Source organism: Phascolarctos cinereus, unplaced genomic scaffold (genome assembly GCF_003287225.1).
Source record: "Phascolarctos cinereus isolate Bilbo 61053 unplaced genomic scaffold, phaCin_HiC Scaffold_1;HRSCAF=81, whole genome shotgun sequence".
Taxonomy (NCBI): domain Eukaryota; kingdom Metazoa; phylum Chordata; class Mammalia; order Diprotodontia; family Phascolarctidae; genus Phascolarctos; species Phascolarctos cinereus.
Genome location: NW_027555514.1, coordinates 28,582,554 through 28,603,750, shown reverse-complemented (window position 1 = coordinate 28,603,750; position 21,197 = coordinate 28,582,554). Strand labels below are relative to the sequence as shown.

The window sequence follows — 21,197 nt, the reverse complement described above, 5'->3', positions numbered from 1 at the left end:
TTGAAAAAGGAGGATACCCAGAAAATGGTAGAATGAATCAATTTGGAGATAAAAAGAATCTGTAGTTATCATTTTTTTAAAGTCTGTTGGCTAGAGGATTTTTTTAAATAAATTACATACATTTTCTGGTAGGATTTTTTTTTAAGTTCTCAACAACAGTGAGTCATACAATTCAGGAAAAACCTTCAAACTTTTGCCTTGGTAAATTACATAGGGTTCACCAAGGTTGGGTGAAAAGAAACCAATGAAAAATAGAAATGGGTAAGAACTGGAAAGATTTAGTCCTGCAGAGGAAAGACATTTATTTTGCTCTTGTCTAAATGTATTCTGGAAACAATTATGTAAATGTGACACACATACATTCTACCCTCCTGGGGGAGCTTTCCAGCTTAGGAGATTCTCCTTGACCTTTAATTGAATGGGTGTAACCCCTTCATTTTGGAAAATTATGCACAAGGTCATACATTTAGAGCTGGAGGAGGCCTTAGAGACCACCTAGCCCTTTATTTTACAGATGAGGAAACTAAGGCCCAGAAAAAGTCACAAAGGTGGTCATTAGCGGAGCTGGGATTCAAACTTTGGCCTGCTGACTCCAAGTCTAATAAATAGTCTTACATCATCAGTGTTTGTTCTGTAAAACAGACATGGTAAAGTCCCCTGCTATAATTTGGGCTAACATAAGAGAAACACTCTGATGAGCTCCTTAGGAGGAAGACTGAGAATTTTGGAAGAGAAAACCTGACAACAATTCTGTCATATGCCCCTTCTCCTGACACTCCTGATGGATGGCGGGATAGCCTTGGAATGAAACAGCATGTGGAATGGATAGAGTACTAGACATGGAATCAGGAAGGCCTGGGTTCAGATCCTGCCTCTGACACTTACTAGTTGTATCACCTTAGACAAATTATTTCTCTCTCCCAAGCCTCAGTCACTTTGTCTGTACAATAGGGACAAAAGGTTCCCTTCCTCACAGGGTTGTTATGGCAATCAAATGACAAAAGGCATCCAGATTGATTTGCCAAACTTTCAGGTGCTGTATAATTAGTTATTATCATCCTTGGCTCCTGGTGGTAACTTTGATTGACCCAGATTCCCCATTCCCTGTTCAAGAGTCACTTTGGGAGGTGGTAGAAGCAACTAGTGAGGAATTCCCTCTCCTGATGGAGATCAGAACCTGTTTTAGCACTGACCAAACTCTTAATGAATGCTTTAATAAGTGATTAGCCTAATTTAGGTTCATACAACCAGTATGTGGCAGAGGAGAATTTGAACCCACGTCTTCCCGGCCCTGTAAATTCAGAGGTGCTCCCTCTCCACCGTGGCCAGGCTGCCTCCTCTTACTCACCCAAGAGTCTGTCCCTCTGATCTCCAGCATGGATCAACTATTCTCACCATCTAGGTCTTGTCATCATCCTTGCTTAGACATCTGCTGTTCTCCTGTTCTTTGCTCTCATCTCTCTGCCTATAACCTACCTTAGTTCACTCTTTCCCTAGCTTTCCTCTCTCTTCATCTGGCAACTCACACCCATCAACAGCCTATATATATGAACAGGCTTCCCTGAGTACCCTGGGTCCTTTTTGAAAAGACTTTGTATTTCTTGTGTCTAATGCTGTTGTTACTGGTTGATTAATAGGCGAATAATAGTAACGAATTAAGAAAATACTGCATTTCCTCCGCTGCATTGTAAACTCCATGTAGGTGAGGGCCACATTTGCCATCCTCTTCTTTCTCCTCCTTGCGAGACCACATGCAGTAAGTATTAATGATGTGTACTTGCAGACTGACAGCTTTTCTAGAGAGAGCTCAGGGCCGTCAGACCCTAGAGTTGACCCCAGCTCTCTTCCTCCCCAAGATCATGAGCAGTTTGTGCAGCGTAACCTAAGAGGAGGTGCCTCTGTTTCTGAAAGCGCCGTGCCAGGAGCCATTACAAAACTCTTCTTTGGGAGAGCCATCCATGGAGCCAGGAAGACCTGGGTTCCAGTCTTGCCTCTGACACCTACTGGTTATGTGATCTTGGGCAAATCACTTAACTAACCCCTCAGGGCTCTGGGGTGTTCTCTAAGAGAATAGCAGAATGTTTAAGAAAGGATGAGGACAAGACCTACCTGGTAAGAACAGTCTATTCATGCTGGAGATCAGTGGGACAGACTCTTGGGTAGGTAAGAGGAGGTAGCCTGTCCGTGGTGAGAGAGGGAGCACCTCTGAACTTCCAGGGCCAGGAAGACCTGGGTTCAAATCCTCCTCTGCTGCATACTGGCTGTGTGACCTTAGGCTAATCACTTAAAAATTGTAGAAAAGATGACATGGGGTTTTCCTCACCTGGTAGTTTCCCATGCCATTGAAATCTTCAGTTCAGATTAGGTTCTGAGGCTTTGGGGAAGAAGGGACTGAGGTGGAATGAAGAGGAAGAGTGTCACACAGAGAATATCAGAGAGAGAGAAATAGTCTGAAGAGTAACAGAGAGACAATGTGAGACACAGAGAGTGAAGGAGAGAAAGAGAGTGTCAGAGAGAGATGGAAAGAAGATGGCAGAGAATCAGGGAGAGGGGAAAATGTAAGACACAGATAGTGAGGGGGAGAGAGAGAGAATGCTGGAGATCCAGTGTCAGAGAGGCAGGGGGAGAGAGAATGTCACAGGGATCGGGTCAGAGAGAAAAAAACTCAAAGAGAGTCCTAGGATAGTTCTTTTGGTAAAGAAGACATATTCACACATGTGCATGTGTAGGGGTGTGTGTGTGTGTGTGTGTGTGTGTGTTCTCTCAGATTTTTTTTTGACCTTTTCGACTAAACCCCCGGGGAATGGAGATTTTGTTTTCTGTTTATTTCAGGCCTCCACATGTGGCCATGAGCTATATAGGGACTGGTGATGATTCAGTCATTTCCTTTCCAGTGAATCCCCAGAGAATAACTACCTGGGAATGAAGGTTCTGTGTGCCAGAAGCTTCATGATCTGCCAGGTCAGTGGGAGTCCATCACTCTTCACGGACAGAATTGTTGCGGGTTCTTCCGCTCTCTCACGATGACGGATGAGCTGGACAGGGGCCCAGCGGGACTTGCCACGGATACGACAGACATTCCCACGTGCAGCGGCTGGTGTGGGATTGGCCACTTGTCTGTCCATCACTCCATTTGCAGCACTTGAATTGGCTTCTACCCCAGATGCCAAGATCTAGGGGCAGAGAGGGCCTGTTCTCGCCCCCACCCAAGCTCTAGCTGCCTGGATAACTACCCTGTCCCCTCCCCAGCGCCCTTGCTGGTCACCAAGTTGCCAACTCCCACATCTTGGGGTGCCTTGACTACGTCCCTCCCTTGCCCTAGGAGTAGGTCTGGGGGCCCTAACCCTCAAACAGTGCTCAGCATCAGCTGAGAAAAATTAACACTGGAGGTAGAGCCCAGGGTCCTAGACATCACTGCCTCTCCCTTCCCCCACCCCAGAGTAAATGTAACCCTAGCCCACTCTGGTCTGTACGCTCCTGTGCTCTGCATCTCCAGCTCTTGCTCCAGGAGGAGCTCTTCTCTGTTCCAGGGCAATGAAAAGAGCTGAGGACTTAAGAGTCAGAAAACCCGAGTTCCAATTTTGGCTCCATCATGTCAGGGGGTCAGTAAATAGACTTCAGGAAGGATCTGTGAACTTGGATGGGAAAATTACATCTGTATCATTACCAACCTGTAGCTGAAATCGAGCATTTCCTTCAACTATGAATGCAGGCACCAAGCCATTCTTAAGGAAAGGGGTCCCTGGGCTTTATTAGTCTGTCAAAGGGGGTGTCCATGACCCCAAAAGGTTAGGTCCTCACTGATGACCATCCTACCTCTTCTTAAACCCTTGAAACATCTTTTTATGTGTCCAGAGTGATGACAGAACAGGGACTCTGATTAATTCAATATTCTGAGTAAGAGAAAGGGATCCCATTTATCTCACGTATTTCATGCATACGTCTTATACTGATTTTCATTGAATAAGAATTCAATAGAAATCAACACGGATACTAAAACTACTGAACAAATTAATCTGTGATCTGAGGATTGAGGACTTGAAAGCTTCTTTCAGCATTTCAAGGTCGTCACTGTAAATATCAATTTCGTCGTCCAAGGTTGTAAAAGAAATCTGTGGCCCTTTGAGTTTTGGTGCTGTTGGGACTTCTGTGTAAACTGAAGTTTTTATGTATTTATTTTGGACAACATTGAAAAGAATGTTAGGATATATTATCAGAGCCTAAGAGCTTGGCAACCCACTTGACTTTTCTGGTCATCAGTTTCTGCATTTGTAAAATAAAAGGATTTAGAGCTAGAAGGGACTGTTAGAGATCATTGAGTCCAATCCTTCATTTTACAGATGAGGAAACTGAGGCTGATGGAGGCAGATGACTTGGCTAGGGTCACATAACCAGTAAGTGCTGGAGGCAGGATTCAAACCCAGGACTTCCTAAATCATAAGTCCACCATGTTATCCCCTATAACCTGCTACTTCAATGGAGACGGACAAGATGATCCCCAGTCCTTCCCAGCTCTACATTGGGGGTCCTACAGTCCTGTCTGATTTTCTAAAGGAAATGCACACACAGACACAAAAACACAAAGATATCATTTGCCCACAGATACAGAAGTTTAAATTCTGCTTTAAGATAGGCAAGCAATTCACTATATTAATTCATTAAATGAATCATGAAACACTACCATCCTCAAAGAATTAAAAATGAGTCCTACTCAGAGGGCAGCACTGGGAGACTCATAGTGACCAGCCTACAGCATGTTACAAAGAAGGAATAAGAGAGGAGGGAGGTATGTAGTCTAAGAAATGCATGATCAGAAACACAATGGGCTGGTCATCCGTCCAGGGTGAAAGACAGATGGCCTGTGGGCTCCATTGGGATCCTTGTGAGGTCAGGAAGAAGCTCTCCAACATGGCAACTCTATGTGAAGATGGGTAAGAGTCACAAAGGAAGGATAAGGAAGCAGGGTTGTTATCTTCATCATATGTGTGTGTGTGTGTCTGTCTGTCTGTATCCATCGCTATTTATGTCTATCTACCTATCTTTCTCTGTCTCTCTGTTTATAGCTATCAGTATCTTTCTTTCTATATCTCTACCTATCTTTATCTATTTCTGTCTACCTGTCTATATCTGTCTCTCTATCATCTCCACCTACCTATCTGTCTATATATATATCTAGGCAGCTAGGTAGCACAGAAGGTATAGCGCTAGGCCGGGAGTCAGGAAGACTCAGTTCCCTAGGTTCAAATCCAGCCTCAGACATTTGCTAGTTGCGTGACTCTGAGAAGTCACTTCACTCTGTTTGTGTCAGTTTTTTCATCTGTAAAATGAGCTGGAGAAGGAAATAGCAAACCACCCCAGTAACTTTACCAAGGAAACCTCACAAGGGGTCACAAAGAGTTAAACACACACACACACACACACACACACACACACACACACACACACACACACAGGCTAGGGGATGTAAGATATAAAAAGACTGGAAAGCTAAGGGAGGGACCAGTTAAGAAGGACTTTGAAAGCCAAACAGAGCATTTTCTATTTGATAATGAAGGACTGTTTATCTCTTCTCCCAAGGATGTTATAAAAACAACTCCCCTTAATAGCCTTTAGGACAAAGGGAAATGGATGGATCCTACAACAAGAAAAACTCAGGAGAGACGGGAAGGTTTTCCACCACCTGATATAGTTGAAAACTCCATTCAGGACCCACTCCAGAGCAGATTCTCCCATGAGGCTTTCCTGATCCCCGATTGTTTGTACTTTCAGTCCTGCTGCCAACATTTCTTTTACATATAAACTGTATAAATTTTATATTTACTTATCTGTGTATATGTTGTGTCCCTCTGCTAGAATGTAAGCTCCTTGAAGACAGGGCCCCTTTCTTTTTATATATTTTTGTTCCCAATGCTTAGCACGTATGACCTCACGCATAGTAGGTGCTTAATTATGCTTGTTACCATGACCTGAATGTGAAATTTATGTTCCTTGACTCAGTTTAATTAAATTAGTATTTATCGGTCACCTGCTGAGCCCAAGGCCCCGTGCTGAAGGGAATAGCTCTTGCCTTCGTGGAGCTTACCATCTAGCAGTAATACAATAAGCAATCTTACTCATGTCCTTTCATAAGTCTTCTGGAGGAGATGAACGTGCTTGAGAGACTCATTTAATACTTTGCATGGCTTATGAAGGCTGAAAGAATCCACAGTCTGGCCAGTGCATGGTCTCGGGCAGGGAAGATTTTATGTTTTTCCACTGTGCTGTGTGAGTATGCCTAACATTTTACTTTCCCCAAATGCTTCTGGGTGTGTTTCTTTGTCACATCCTCCCAGGAGGTCTGTGAAGTACTGGTATATCTGCCCCATTTCACAGATGGGGAAATGGAAGCACAGAGAGGTCTTTGCCATCTTACATGATCAAAAGGTGGCCAAGCCAGGGCTCCTCGTGTTAGATCTTGATTCCCATGCTCTTTCTATTAAATTCATCTTCCTTCATTAATGTAGTCTGCAAGCTTCCCAATTCTCCCTTTTTAGCTGTCCTTGTCACAGCCTTCTACACCTTCCGTTTGTGTCCTCATGGTGTCTGATTTGCTCAGAGTTGGGTTCTTGCCTGAGCTGTTGCTTCTTAGCCATCGGTGTTGGCCGCCATTTTCTTTTCCACTGGCATAAGCTGGTTACTTCAACCGAACTTTCTTGTTTATCATTGTTGGTGGTGGTGGTGTGGTATCCTCCATATTCTTTCTCGCTCTCTTTCTCTCTCTCTTTCTCTCTCTTTTTCTCTCTGTCTTTCTCTCTCTTTTTTTCTCTCTCTTTCTCTCTCTCTCTCTCTCTCTCTCTCTCTCTCTCTCTCTCTCTCTCTCTCTCTCTCTCTCTTTCTCTTCTTTCTCTTCATTATTTCTGCAAGTCACTTTTAACATTTTTAAACTCTATCTTCCTGTGATTTTCAAATTCATTCATCCTCTCCTTTGCCTCTTGCAAATTCACTACTGTTCATTCTTACTTCCTTTCTTGTAATGTGCACTCATCTCTTTGAAGATATTTTATCTCCCAAGATATGCTGTATTGTTTCTTTTTCCTCTCAATCACATCTGGCATCTTATTTATTTCAGTCATTCCATCATTTCAAAAAAGTATTCGCCATTTTACCATTTTTCTCATTAGTACATTTATTTTTTTAAAAAAGAGGCAGCTTGGAACGTGGTAAGAGAACTGGCCTCAGAGTCAATAACACCTGGGTTCAAGTCCTGAGTCCAGTATATCCTGCCAAATGACTTAATGACTCTGTGCTCTGGACAACTTTCTAAGACCATAAATTGCAAGGAAGTTCTAATGCCAATACTAATAAAATCACATATCCAGTCTGTATTCCCAAATTTATATTGTCTTATGTGGATTTTTGACCATTTTCCTTTGCTTTGGCTTTCCTATATTTTTTTTTTGAGGGGAGTTCATTTGAAGAAAATGAGGCAGGCTGCCTGGAAACCTCTTCCTCTGCCATCTTGGGTGGAAGTCAGCTTCTTAAACATTAATGGGCTTCTGTCTTAGCAATGACATGATTGGGCAGGAGTGGAAGGTACCCTAGCAACCTGATCGGCTTCCTTGCCACCGATTTACCTCCTTACCTCAGCATCCTTGTGGCCCCTTCTCCATTTCTGGGTTTGTAGAACCTGTCTTATTCCAATATACTCCAGTGCATGAAAATGCTTAATTAATGAGAAAATTATATCTTTATCAATTTGCTTTCAAATCCATGGATGTGATTTTTTGTATGTTTAATTCAGAAAACATGATTAAAACATGATGGAAATGTATTTTATGTTTCACTTTTAGATATATTCATACACTGGAGTGATGATACCTTCCTTGTTTGTGACAACCAGGTAGTCTTAATTACCTTTGTGAAAAATGTTCTCCTGTACTTTGTTAGGAATAGAAGACTCCAAACAAATTCAGTTCCATCTTTGTGGGTTTTTTCTTCTTTCTGAGCAACACCAAGCAGACAAATCTATCCTATGTTCCTTAAGGATCAGCTCATCTGACCTCCTCATTCTACAAAGGCTCAAACTGATGGCTGAGAATGTTCATTGACTCTCCCCTAATCCCACAGGTAGAGAGAAGAAGAGCCAGATATCAGCCTGGTTATTGCAAACTATGCCGAAAGACTTTTAAACTACTTCATCCCATCAGTTCCTAGTGTCCATATCTACAGTCACACCTACTGTGTGCTGGGACCTGAGCCAGGGAAGAGCTAGGGATGCAAAGACAAAACTAAACTACAAACTCTTCCCAGACAGGGCCCCCACCCTCCGAGAACTTCCCTTCCCTAGGCTTTTCGTTTCTCTGTTTGGTGCCTCGTTAATCTTAGGACTTAGAATTCGAAGGGACCTTAGACAAAAATCCAATTTTTGTTTGTTTTGACAAATGAAGACACAGTCCCCGAGAGAGACTTGACGTACTCAAAGTGTGGCAGCGCTAAGAACTGGAAGAGACGGCATCTCAACCCCACTCCTGGACCCTGCCCTCTGCAGCTAGATGCTCTGATACCATGGACCAGGATGTGGCAATTTACCCTGTTGATAACAGTAGTCAATTCCACCAAGGACTTTTTTCTTTATTATATGTGATGGATTTGAGGTCTAGGTTTTCTTTTTTTAAAAAATCTTGAGTTCTAAGAAAAAAACATCCCCCGACTTCTCCTCTTTCTGGTGCCCCATTGAAAAGGAATTTGCACTGGCATCAGCATTCCATATATATGTGTGTGTATATATATATGTATGTATGTATATATGTATATCTCCAAGTGCTCCCAGTAAAATCCACCCAGCTTCATTTATTTCAATGATTAGACATTCAAATAAAAGTGCTTGGATGTCTGTTTTCATAGGCATGGGCCAACATCTGTACATCAGGCGTGTTTGTGCAAGTGACACTTTTATTACATTCATTTCATTTGCAATATGATACAGAATCATAAATATGTTATTTTATGTCACCATATCTGATTTGTAGCACTTAGACCTTCACACAAGGTACAGTGTGTTTATAGAGTACCTTTCAGCAGAGAAGTACTTTACAAACATTGGACCAGATTCTCTGCCAGGGGAATTTATTATTCCCTGGGTCCTCTTGAGGTGCTCTCTCTCTCTCTCCCTCTCCCTGTCTCTCCCTCCCTCCCCCCATCGCTTTCCCTCTCTCCTTCTACCCCCCTTTCTCTCTCTTCCTTCTTCCTCCCTCTCTCTCTTCTTCTCTCTCTCCCTTTCTCTCCCCCTCTCCCTGCTACCCCTCTCCTCTTTCTCCCCATTTCCCTTCCTCCCTCTCTGCCTTTTTTTCTCTCTCTCTCTCCTTCTCCCCCTCCCCCCTCTCCCTCTCTCTTTCTCTGTTCCTCCCTCTCTCCTTCTTCACCTCCCCCTTCTCCTTTTCCCCCCTCTTTCTCTCTCCTCCCTCTCCTGCTCCCTCTCTCCCCTTTCTCCCCATTTCCCTATCTTCCTGTCTCCCTCTTTGTCTCTCCCTCCCTCTACTTGATTACTGCTTCCAGATCAGGAGTGTGTAATGATAGGAAGTGTGCTAAGTCACAAGGAGCAACTGAAATAATTGTGCCCAGGAAGGATGAGGACCCATGTTCCCCCCACCCAGCTTTTCTTCATCCCTCTTCCCACCCTTTCTGAAGCTGCAAACATTTAGACGCTTGATTGATTGAGTTGTGGGCCTTATGGAAGGGTGCACTGGGGAATAGTTTAGAGTTAGAAGAGCCCTTTGGACCACTGAGGTCAGCCTCCTTATTTTACCAATTTACCAATCTCATCCTGGGAATCTGGGGCCGCATGTGGATCTAAATGTAGGTCTTCTAACTCCCCGCTCAGTATTCATTCCACTTCAAGTCAATCAACAAGCGTTCATTATATATCGGGACTTGAATCCAGGTCTTCCTGACTCTGAGGCCTACCCTCAAAGTCCATCATGCCTTGCTATTTCCCATCATTCTTATGACCATTCTTCACAAGCAGAGATCTGGTCAAATTCCCCAACAGGTTATGGACAGGAGGGAAAACAATGGAAGACCTGGCGTCTGGGTACCTGGTTTGAATCCTGGCATCAGCACTAACTTGTTGGGTGATTATGCACAAGTCCCCTAACCTCCAAGCCTCAGCTACAAAGTGGGGGGCGAGCTTGGGAGGATGGCATCCTATTTGTATGACCAGCCTCATTGGGTTGTTGCTACAGCGTTGTTAATCTAGGGTGATATATGAGAAAAATCACCACATGGGCCACCCACCATTTGTATACCGGGAAAAACCTATTGAAGTAACCGTCAGTGACCATCTAGAAGTAGAGAAGAAGTCAGACCTGACCATGAGGACAAGTCACGTGGCCCGAGAGAAGTTGTATCTCTGTAGTAGATTGTAAACACTTTGAGGGAAGGGATTGCCTAAATTTTTTCTTTGCATCTCTAGTTGCCTGGCACAGAGATATATACATATATGCATACATGCATACATAAACATACATACATATATATATATATAAAAAGAGAGATATAGACATATAAAGATAATACAGATATATACACATTATATCTAATATATATGTATGTATATATGTGTGTGTGTTTCATTCAATGTCACATACACACATATATGGCACTGAATTAAATACTTTTTAAATTGAGTAGCCTTTAATGGTGTGTAGGAGAGAAATAGACAATTGTGGAAAGAGTGAGAGCCAATCTGTCTGCTTTGCCTTGGTGATAATGGAGATGTTAAGGCTAAGAGGATGTATAGTGCATCTCAGCACCCCTATCCTTGACTTTTTATTTTTTTTTAGGCAATGGGGTTAAGTGACTTGCCCAGGGTCACACAGCTAGTAAGTGTTATTTGTCTGAGGTCAGATTTGAACTCAGGTCCTCCTGACTCCAGGGCCGGTGCTCTATCCACTGCACCACCTAGCTGCCCCTATTCTTGACTTTTTAGCACCAGCCCACAGGCCCATACTCCCTCTCCCCGATCCTGCCACTTGCCATGTGGCAATGATGCTAGATCTCCAAGCAGTTTTCAGAGCTAGTAGATCTAATCTCAGGGACACCCTTCCCCTGCTTAAAGAGAAAGAACGTAAAAAGTGTGAAGGTCCCCATAGGTCAATGAACATATGCCTTATCACTTTTGTGTGTGTATATGTGGGCGGGGCGGGATTGTCTGCTCATTCTGTGCCCAATATTAGAGTTGGCTTCCCTCTTGTTCCAATAACCCCCTCCTGCGTCATTGATCTGGGGCTGGTAGACACTTGCCATGAGGCCTTCTGAGAGCCTGGACGTCGGCAGAAAGCCAAGGAAAGCAGAAGTAGCAGGAGAGACCTTTGCAGCCACCTGGCCGTAGGATTCCAGGCGAATTCTCTCCTTGTAACTAGTGATATTTGGCAGCCCTTTATAAGCCATGATATGTTTGTGCCATGAGCAGCTCTAAGCTAACGAGCTCGGCAGTGGACAGGGCCCCGTGTGTGATAGATTACAGTCCTTGTGCGGAAGTTTGCGCGATATTCTGAGGAGTCCTTATATCTTGGGGAACAATCACAATGAGAATGTGCTTTATTGAGGGTGGCGATGGTTGGGAAGGGATCCCAGTGCCGGTCAGAGGCAGCCAGACTAGTCCCTAAGAATGCTTTTAAACCCTGCTCTCAGATCATATAGAAACGTGAGGCCCTTGTGAGAAAGCTGGATTTGGAATCGGAAGACCTGAGTTCAAATCATGGCTTTTCCTCAAGACCTGTGTGAGAAGTGGTGATGACAAAGGCCTCCCATGGAACAGGCCAGATCAGACTAACCTCACTTCATTTTTGGACAGCATTATTAACCTAGCAATGAAGGGAGTGCGGTGGATATTGTCCGCGTGGGTTTTAGCAAGGCTTCTGATAAAGTAAGACATGCTGTTCTTGTGGAGAAGATGGAGAATGGGTGGGACAAAGCTGCCATTGAGTGAATTCAGAGCTGGTTGAATGACTGGGCTCAAAGAGGTATTGCTGGTGGCTCAATGCCAACATGGCAGGGGCCCCAGGGATCCGTACCTGGTCAGATGCTTCTGTTTCATGTTTTTATCAGTGACTGTGAATAAAGGTATATATGGCATACTTATCAGATCTTCATATGACCCAGGGCTAGGAGACAAGGCTAATATTCTGGGTGATGGATGCTGGGTCCAAAAAGAACATTAGGCATCTAGCCGATCATTACTTCATGGCAAGGTAAAATTCAGTAAGGATAAATATAAAGTCTTACACTGAGGTGCAAATAGCCAGTTTCCTAGATGGGGGACCAAGGTTAGAGAGCAGTTTGTCTGAAGATAATCAGGGAGTTTTAGAGGACTGGAAACTCAATCTTATTTTGTCCTCACAATGACCCTTCTAGAGAGATGCTATTATTATCCCTGTTTACAGATAAGGAAACTGAGGCAAACAGGGTGAAGAGACTTGCCCAAAGTGACACAAGTAGTAAGAGTCTGAGGCTGGATTCAAGCTCAGTTCTGCCTGACTCCAGTCCAACACTGTATCTATTGGGCTACCCCGCTGGCCGAGCCTCAGTGAGACAGGTAGTCCAGGGCCACACAGCTCTTATCAAAGGCAGGACTGGAGCTCTAGGTCTGCTTTGAATCAGGGGCAGAGCATGAACCCAGGCCGGCACCTCTCTCTCTGACTCTCTTGACCTCCATCACCTTTTGAAACCACACGAATCCCTGGTTTTAGCTGACTTCCTCCAGGAACGCTTGATGAAAGTTCCTTGCTTGAATTCTAGCCATCATATATTTTGGGAAGACAGATACCTGTTTAACAGGTAATCAGATCCTCTCTAAGCAGCCAGCTCCCGACTGAAATGTCCTAGGGTATCTCAAAATCAGCTTTCCCCATCCTTGTAATAACACGTTCATTATAGAAACAAGCTGAGTGTTTCTAATTGGAAAGATACAAGGCCCTGGGGAAGGAGATCAGGTCTTTGACCATCCCAGATTAGGAATGGAAATACTCTAGCTATATCTGCTATGAGTGTCCCTGCTCCTAGAACAAGACTTTCTGAATGGAAAGTTCTCTCAGCAGTTACTGGGATGGGGCTGAATTCTAGGTGATTCTGCGGTTACCTAAAGATCTGTACGAGTGTATACAGATGCCTGTGTGCGCACGTGCACGAAATCACACACACACACTCACATGCACGCACGCACACACACATTTACTTTTCTCCCAGGACAGCTTGGATGCCAAGTGACTTTTCCCAGGAGAAAGCATTGGCACAGCACTCCCACTTGGTAAAAACTTCGAGGAGTGGAGCAAGTCTGAAGGCAGTATTTGGGGCGTAGAGATGCATTGCCCCGTGCCACGGTCCAGTGGGTGATGCCTGAACTGCCATCTCTCTTCTTTCTAGCTGTCAGAAATGATAAGAATAAGAAGAAGAAAGAGCCTTCGAAGCAGGAATTCACAGAAAGCTATGAAATGACAGCAGAACTGGATGACCTCACTGAAAAGATCCGGAAAGCTCACCAGGAAACCTTCCCATCCCTCTGCCAGCTGGGGAAATACACCACGGTAAGACCCGCTTGTGGGGGGAGGGACGCTCCATCGTCAGAATAGCGTAGAGGGGAAATATACCATAGGAAAAACTGCACGTAGGGGACACATGCTGCAGGAGAAGCCACGTGTGCAGGGACAGATTGACTCACATGTTGTCGCCCCACAAACCCTGCATCGTGTTCCCCTGGACGCCTGCTTCCCTCGATACACCAGAGGGTCGTAGCCAAATTGTAGGCACTACCTGGAAGGTGGAGGCTGGTGCCCTTCCTCAGTCTGGTCCTGTGCGCATTTATGAAGTGCCTCCTCTGTGACAGCACTGTGCTACTCACCGGGCATAAAAAGACAAAAAGGAAAGTCCCTGCCGAAAAGGAGTTTAGAGCTTACACACTGCCGGAGGCTGAGGGGAGGGGAGGGCAGAGTAGGGGAGGAAGGGAAGAGGACCGTATGCACACAGGTAAGTAAATGCAAAATGTATGTGGAGCGCTTCTGCCTTTTTACTCCCCATCACTCACTTTCTAATTTGGTCTAGAGCTGATGAGCCCCCACTGGTGCGTTTCCCATTAAAAATCAAGTAGCGATTCAGCCTCAGACACTTGACATTTATTGGCTGTATGACCCTGGGCAAGTCACTTAACCCCATTGCCTAGCCAAAAACAAACAAACAAGCAAACACATCAAGTAGAAATCAATTCCAACAAAAAGTATTTTCAGGAAGTGGGGAAGAGCTAACGATGAGGGGAATCAGGGCAGGTCTCCTGGAGAACTTGAGCTGATCTTTGAAGGGACTTAGAGATTCCAGGAAGTGCACATGAGAAAGAAGACCATTCCAGACGTGGGGGCATCCTGAGCTAAGGCATCCCTCTCAATAAGGGAGAGGTGGGCCGGTCTGTGGAAAGAGTCTGGGGTTTGGAAGCCCAAGACTTGGATCTCAGCCCTGCTATTTTTGGCCTGTGTGACTCTGGGCAAGTGACTTTCCCGTTCTGGGTCTCAAATTCTTCACCTACAAAATAAGGGTGGGTAGGCTAAAGGATATTAAAAAAATGGCCCCCATTTAATGGAGCATTTCAAGGTTTGCAAAGCACTTTACGTCTGTATCTCACCCGAGCCTTGTTTATGGTGTTCATTCCAGTGAGGGGGACCCTCCCCTCAGCTCCCAAGACAGCCCCTCGCACATTTGGATGATTCTTTTTGGACGGCCTTGGGAAGTAGCGCGTAGACTTCTTATCCAAAAATATAATGAATATGCCAGTATTTCTTTGTTCCAGGGGAAAATAATCTTCTGAGAGCTCTGAAATGCTCAGGCAGGGAAGGGCCCATGCATGAATTGCTTTATTAAAAAAGTTACTTGCTTCGGTCACCTGGAGCTAAAGCACTTCTCATGCTGCTGCACATACCTTTCAAGTGCTGTTCTCTGCCATCTTGTGACTTCCCTCCCAGCGTGGGAGTTCTCTTTTTTTTCCACTGAAAACCTTAAGGTGGAGATTCCAGGCTCACCGACCTTCCCTTGGAAGCCACCTACTCCCAACCCCTCATTTGACAGAGGATGAAACTGAAATCCCAGGAAATCTCACGTCAAACAGGTAGCAAGGGACAGAGCTAGAATCTGAACTCGGGTCCTCTGATTCCAAATTCAGTCCTCTTCTCCTTTTCCCACTACACCACTTTGCTCTCCATCATTCTCAGCTCTTATGAAGTAGATTCCAGAACATGAGAGAAGACCATAGGTAACCTTCCAGGCTTGGCCTCTTCTAGCCCTGTGATTCTCCTAGAAATGTGGTGCTGGGAGGCCTTTGAGGTATGGCTGTAGTCTAAACACTGGGTGACTAAGATGGGGGATAATTAATAACAATAACAACTAACGTTTATAAAGCACCTACTATGTGCCAAGCACTTTATGATGATTATCTCATTTGATCCTCACAACCACCTTGGTTGGCAGGTGCTATTATTATCCGCATTTTACAGATGAGGAAACTGAGGCAAGCAGGTTAGGTGACTTGCCCAGGGTCACACAGTTAGAATGTCTGAGGGCAGATTTGAACTCCATGCCTGGCTCTGTAGAGATTCTGTTGACTGCTAAGGAGTAAAAGGTGAAGCCAGGATTCGAACTCAGATCCTCTCATTCAGCTCACTTTCTGATGTACTGAGATTGGACCAGGTCAGTGGCTATGCTTACGTAAAGCTTTACATGTCAAAAATTATTTATAACATAATTTACTTTGAATTTTACTAATCTTGAATACACAGCATTGTTAGTCTCCTGTTTGAAAAGTAAACAAAACTTGTTTCTTCCCCTTTGCAGTTCATACTCTAACCTCAGAGCATGTCAGAGCTAGGAATCACCAAGAATTCCACCAAAAAGCCTTCTCTCCTTGAAGGGGGCCTATATGCATGAGTCTCTGGACTCCACTGTAACATCACCCACTTAAATGTTCAATGTGCCATGATTCCTCTTCTCAAAGAATACCAAGCTGGGAGCAAAACCCACCGAGGTGATCTCAAATGTCCCTTGTGGTCCCGTGACCGTGTCCTGCAGGGGTGGCCTTCTGCTTTAAAGATGCCCATTTCTTGCCCACCAGGCAGGAGACATGATGCAACCAGGCAGCATTGTCTTTGCCAGCGCCTGCTGTCAGAAAATAATTAACAAAAATGTCAGCGACCCTATCATCCAGGGCTTGGTTTCTTCGGTACTTGGGGTGAGAGATCTCAGGTAAATGTGGAGGTTTGTTTTACTTTAACTATGCATATTGTTGCAAGGGTTTTGTTTTCCTCTTTTTTCAATGAGAGGGAGAGAAAACAGATTTTTTTTATTAAAAAATAAAATTTAATAAAATAATTAAAAACTAAAATTAGAGAGATGTTGGGTAGAATGGTCTGTTTCAACAGATACTCTGCAAAGGTAAGGGAAGAGGGGAAAAGGAAAGATATCCTGGCATCTCTCCACAGTGTCCTTTGCTGTTAGAATACTTGCTTTGGGTAAACTCAACTCTAGATGCATAGGCTGTGTGAGTTATGGCAAGGGTCAGACCTCACTGTCTCCCTCATGCCCTGGGCAGACTGCTGCACTCAGGGCTTGCTAACAGCCAGCTGCTCCCAGGAAGAAAATTGCTCCAGCTCAGGTCCCAAGATGATGGGACCTGTGGGGAGAGGAGTGTAAGTAAGGTGGGAGTCTGGACCGCAGCTATTTGGAGCCATGGCTCTGTGGCAGGTGCTTAAAAATAGCCCTGCCCTGTTTTAACTGCTGAGGATTAGAACACTGGAATCAGGCTGTGAGATGCCCTAGGATTATGGGAGAAGAGTTGAATGTGTGACTTAGAAAATGTACGGACTCAGAAATGAGGAAACAGGGACCCAAAGACATGAATTGGCTTGTTTGAGGTCACACAGGTAGCGACTGTCAGAGGTAGGATTTGAACCTGGGTCCCAGCAGATATACTTTATAGTATCAAGCTGCCATTGCATGTGATGACTCTCTTTTGCTTGAAGAGTAAGCATGTGCCCCTTCTGCTTGTCTGGCGGTATAATACATCTGTGGTGTATCAGCAGTTCATACAATAGCTAATCACACCATTGCAAATCCTTAGTGATGCATCCTCACTGTCTGTTTGTCTTCTCCTGCCTGGGAGCAGGAGCCCCAAAGAGCTAGCATTCTGTGCTTGAAATATAGACTGTCTCAGGGACCAATGGGTCGAAACCCAAGCTGTTTTTTACAGGCCTCTCAATGAGGTTCTCATCTCACTGATGCCAAGGGTCTGATTCCTCCCACGCAATCAGCGGCCCTTATCTTGGCAAACCATTAGCCACATCATGTGCCCTGATGGGGCATAAGCTGCCCTCTCCAGGGCTCATGAATTTGAGATACGGAGATGTAAGAGGTCCTCAACTCGCTTAGAAAAATGATGCCCAACTAAATCATGGTGCCACCCAAGGGAACATAGGGGAGAAATGGAATGTAGGAGATGGAAAAGCATTGGAGGCAGCGCAGTTGCTGGGCTTTGGAAAATTAACATTTGCTACTTCCCAAGGATTATGGTGGGGAGACTTTAGATCAGATAGGGCATATAGCAGCACTGGGTGAAGGGTCAGCCTAAAGCTTAGCATAGAGTCCTAGCTTCATTTTTGGTAGGTTACTGTGCCTCATTTGATGTCAGATTAAAATTGTAGCTTTGGGGTAAATATTACTATCTGGCATTAATAGAAAAGATTTTTACTTCACGGAGCACTTTTCATTCATTCATTTATTCATTTGTTCATTCATGTATTCAATAGCAACTTATTCTCAAGCTGGGTCAATCAGAGAGAGGATTACATTTGATCCTCCCAGCAACCTGGGAGGTACCAATTTAGGTGGTTTTATCCTCATTTTATAGATGAGAAAAATGAGATATTAGATGACTGCCTCATGGGCCATACGGCACTAAGTGTCTTAGGCAGAATTTGAATCCAGGTCTTTAGTGCCTTCCAGTCTGTCTGCTGTGCTATCCTTTGCTTGCCTAGGGACTGGTATTGTTGCATTGTGTGTATGGACAAGCTAACATCCTGCTTTTGCCACCTTTTAGGAATTTGCATAAGATTATACAGACACCACCAAGGGTAAGGGGAGAAGAGGAAATTTGAGAAGGAAAGAAGCCGTGACAGTGATGGTGGTGGAAGGGGCTGGGGAGTTTTGAAACTGAGCCAGGGAGGAAGGGATTTAGAGATGGGAAGGGAGAAGATGTCTGGAGGTTTGGCCCTCGTTGCTGTGAGCGGGGAGGAACAGAGCCTTACGTTACTCAGGGACTAGACCTGGGATTTCACTGGGTCAGGGAGCTCTCAGGTGAGGAAATACCCTCTACCAATGCAGACTGCCACTCGCTTTGTGGGTGAGCATCTTCAAGAAGGCCCAGAGCACTGAGAGATGCAGGGATTTGCCCTGAGGCTCATACGGTGAGCATCTAAGAGGCGACTTGAACTCAGCCGTGTCTTTAGAACACTAAGGCCAGTGTTCTGTCCGCTCTGCCTCATTGCCGCTCCCAGTTGTCCACATCGGCACTAGCGCCCTTTGCCCAAGGCTGCCCCTTTGCAGATTTCTCTCCTGCTTCCCACGGCCCAGCCCTCCTCCTGGGTCACGTCGCCCACTTTCACAACCTCAGGGGAATGCTCAGCTGGTTGTCCCTTGGCACGTCCGCATGTGCCACGTTCCTCCCATCGGCTCCCTTCTCTCTGGTTACACAGCCACGCCCCATCACCTTTCACCTGGGCTGTTGTAACAGACTCCGTTGGACTCCCTGCTCCGGTCTGTCCAGCTGCTGAACGGACTGTCCTGCAGAGTCTTTGGGGCCCAGCACTGCCCGGCTCAGTAAACCCTACTGCCTTGTGGAGAGCCTGTCAACCCCTTCCCAACACAACCCCAGCCTCTCTCTGGACTTCATGGGGCTTCCTGCCCTTCACTCTCATCTAAACCAGCCTCACACACACAATTATTGAGTGGAAGGAAGGAAAGAAGGAAGGATGGAGGGAGGGAGGGAAGGAGGGAAGGAAGGAAGGAAAGAAGGAAGGACAGAGGGAGGAAAGAAAGGAAGGAAGAAGGGAGAGAGGGGAAAAAAGGAAGGCATTTTCAAGTGATTACTGTGCACCATGGTCTTCCCGTGGCTCATTAATGAGCCCCAACATGGGGTGAGTGGTATAGTGGAAAGGGCCCTGAATTTGGAGTCAGCAAACCTAGAGTTTGAAACTTGGCTCTGCCAACTGATGACCTAGGTGACCTTGACTGAGTAACTTTAATCCGTTTGGGCCTTAGTTTCTTCATCCCTGAAATGGGAGGGTTGGCCTAGATGGTGTCTTCGGTTCCCTCCGGTTCTCAGTTTGTGAGCCAGCTAGGTGGCACAGTGAGTAGAGCAATGGCCCCAGAGGCAGGAAGTCCAGAGTTCAAATCCAGCCTCAGATACCAGGTGTGTGACCCTCACCTCTGCTGACTCAGTTTCCTCATCTGTCATATGGGGATAATAATAGTATCTGTTTCCCAGGGATGTTGGACTTTATAAACTTTAAAGCGCTCTCTCTCTCTCTCTCTCTGTCTCTGTCTCTCTCTCTCTCTCTCTCTCTCTCTCTCTCTCTCTCTCTCTCTGTATAAATGTTCCCTGTGGTGATGGCTTCATGGAGAGCACTCCCCAAGCTGTCAGTCTAACCATTACTTAGTCTCCATTCCCCTTCCCCAGGACAGGAAACCCTCACTTGCTTGGAGCCAGATATCTAATGAGCAGTTTTCATGTCCAGGGAAAACAGCAAGAAGTGGGCCCACACATCAGCTTTTTTTAAAGACTGATCCAGTTGGAAGTAGAGACGAGCCCCCCAGGACAAACCGGGCCCCCCCAGGAGGGAGACAGAAGCCCTGGGGCAGGACTCCGGAGGGCGGAGATCTTCAATCCCCCCAAGGCTCCGGGTGTCCAAGGTGCAAACTCCGAGGGGAGGAAATGAACCATGTAATAACCCAGTTATTTCTGCCCTGCTGAAGGAGGGACACTGATAAATGCCCTCCTGATTTCCCTGCCCCGGGGGAAGTCCTGGTCATTTTGCCCTAGTTTCCAGGTCTGCGAGGAGTCTTGATGGAGAGGCAGTCGGCGCGTCCATTATCTCCCCAGGAGCACTAAGGGAAGGGCGGCAGCCTCCTTCCTCCCACACTGCCGCTCTCAGCCGCTGACCCTGTTCATCTGGCAGCCGGGGGCTTCAGCGGTGGGGGTGGGGTGGGGAAGCAGCTCTGCCTGCCTTTGACCCTTTATGATGGTTCTTTGTACTTGCTGAATGACGCCCCATCAGCACCCCGCACGTGAACCTCCCCGCGTGCACTTAGCCACGCAGCCCCTTCTGGTGCTCTGTCCTCATCTCCCCTGAGATGATCGGGGAGAAAATAATCAGAGGGTCCCAGAGCACCTTTGACAGTGGCCCAGAGGAAGAAGCAAGCCCCGGCAGGCCAACCCAGCTGCCAGAAAGGCTCTCGTTGCCTCCAACAGCAGGCGGCCCTGGTTCCAGCCCAGGGACACTTGGGAGCCTTTGGAAACTGGATTTTAAAGACACAAGTGACTCCACGACTGTTTATGGGCCTCTCTGACAACCTCGTTCCGAGAGGACTATTCCTCAGAAAGGCAGCAGACTGCAGCCAGGGAAGGAAATGATGGAAGGAAGGGATCAATTTGTGCGGCAAAAAACGGCCATTTAATTGGATTTCATGGCGTGGTCGGATTTTTCTGCTGCTAAAGATGCCACCAGGGTGTAGTGGAGACGCATGCCGCCATATGTGCAGCAGCAGGGCATTCTGGGAAGGGTGGTCCAGAAGCCTGAGCAAGAACATGCTTGAAAAGCAGCCGTCCAAGGCCCCCCAGGAGAGGATTTCAGCTGAACCCCTGCCTTCTCTTTCATTGTGAGGGGGAAGGGCTGGCAGTGCTGGACCTGGCCTTTATTTCTTTGGACTGGCCTTCCCCACTCCTTGTACCCCCAATCTCTCCCCATCCCCTCCCATTTTTTGACCTATTTCACTGTTATCTACCCAAGAATGATGCTAAAAAAAAAGTTGGCTCTTTCTAGCAGATTCTGCCTTTGTTATGGCATCAAATGGGTAAAAGTGCTATTTGTGGCATTTGGAAGATAAAATGTAAGTGATTTTCCATCCCAGGC

At 45.8% G+C, this 21,197-nt stretch overlaps 1 protein-coding gene across 4 annotated transcripts in view; it reads left to right on the top strand.

Annotated features, from left to right (window-relative positions):
* RARB (retinoic acid receptor beta) overlaps positions 1–21,197 on the top strand; it is an 829,117-nt gene that overhangs the window by 782,845 nt on the left and 25,075 nt on the right. For all 4 annotated transcript variants that reach the window (XM_020971102.2, XM_020971099.2, XM_078151358.1 and 1 more), the window contains one exon: positions 13,402–13,562. In XM_020971102.2, coding sequence (XP_020826761.1) covers positions 13,402–13,562 — 161 coding nt within the window. The remainder of the gene's footprint in view (positions 1–13,401; positions 13,563–21,197) is intronic.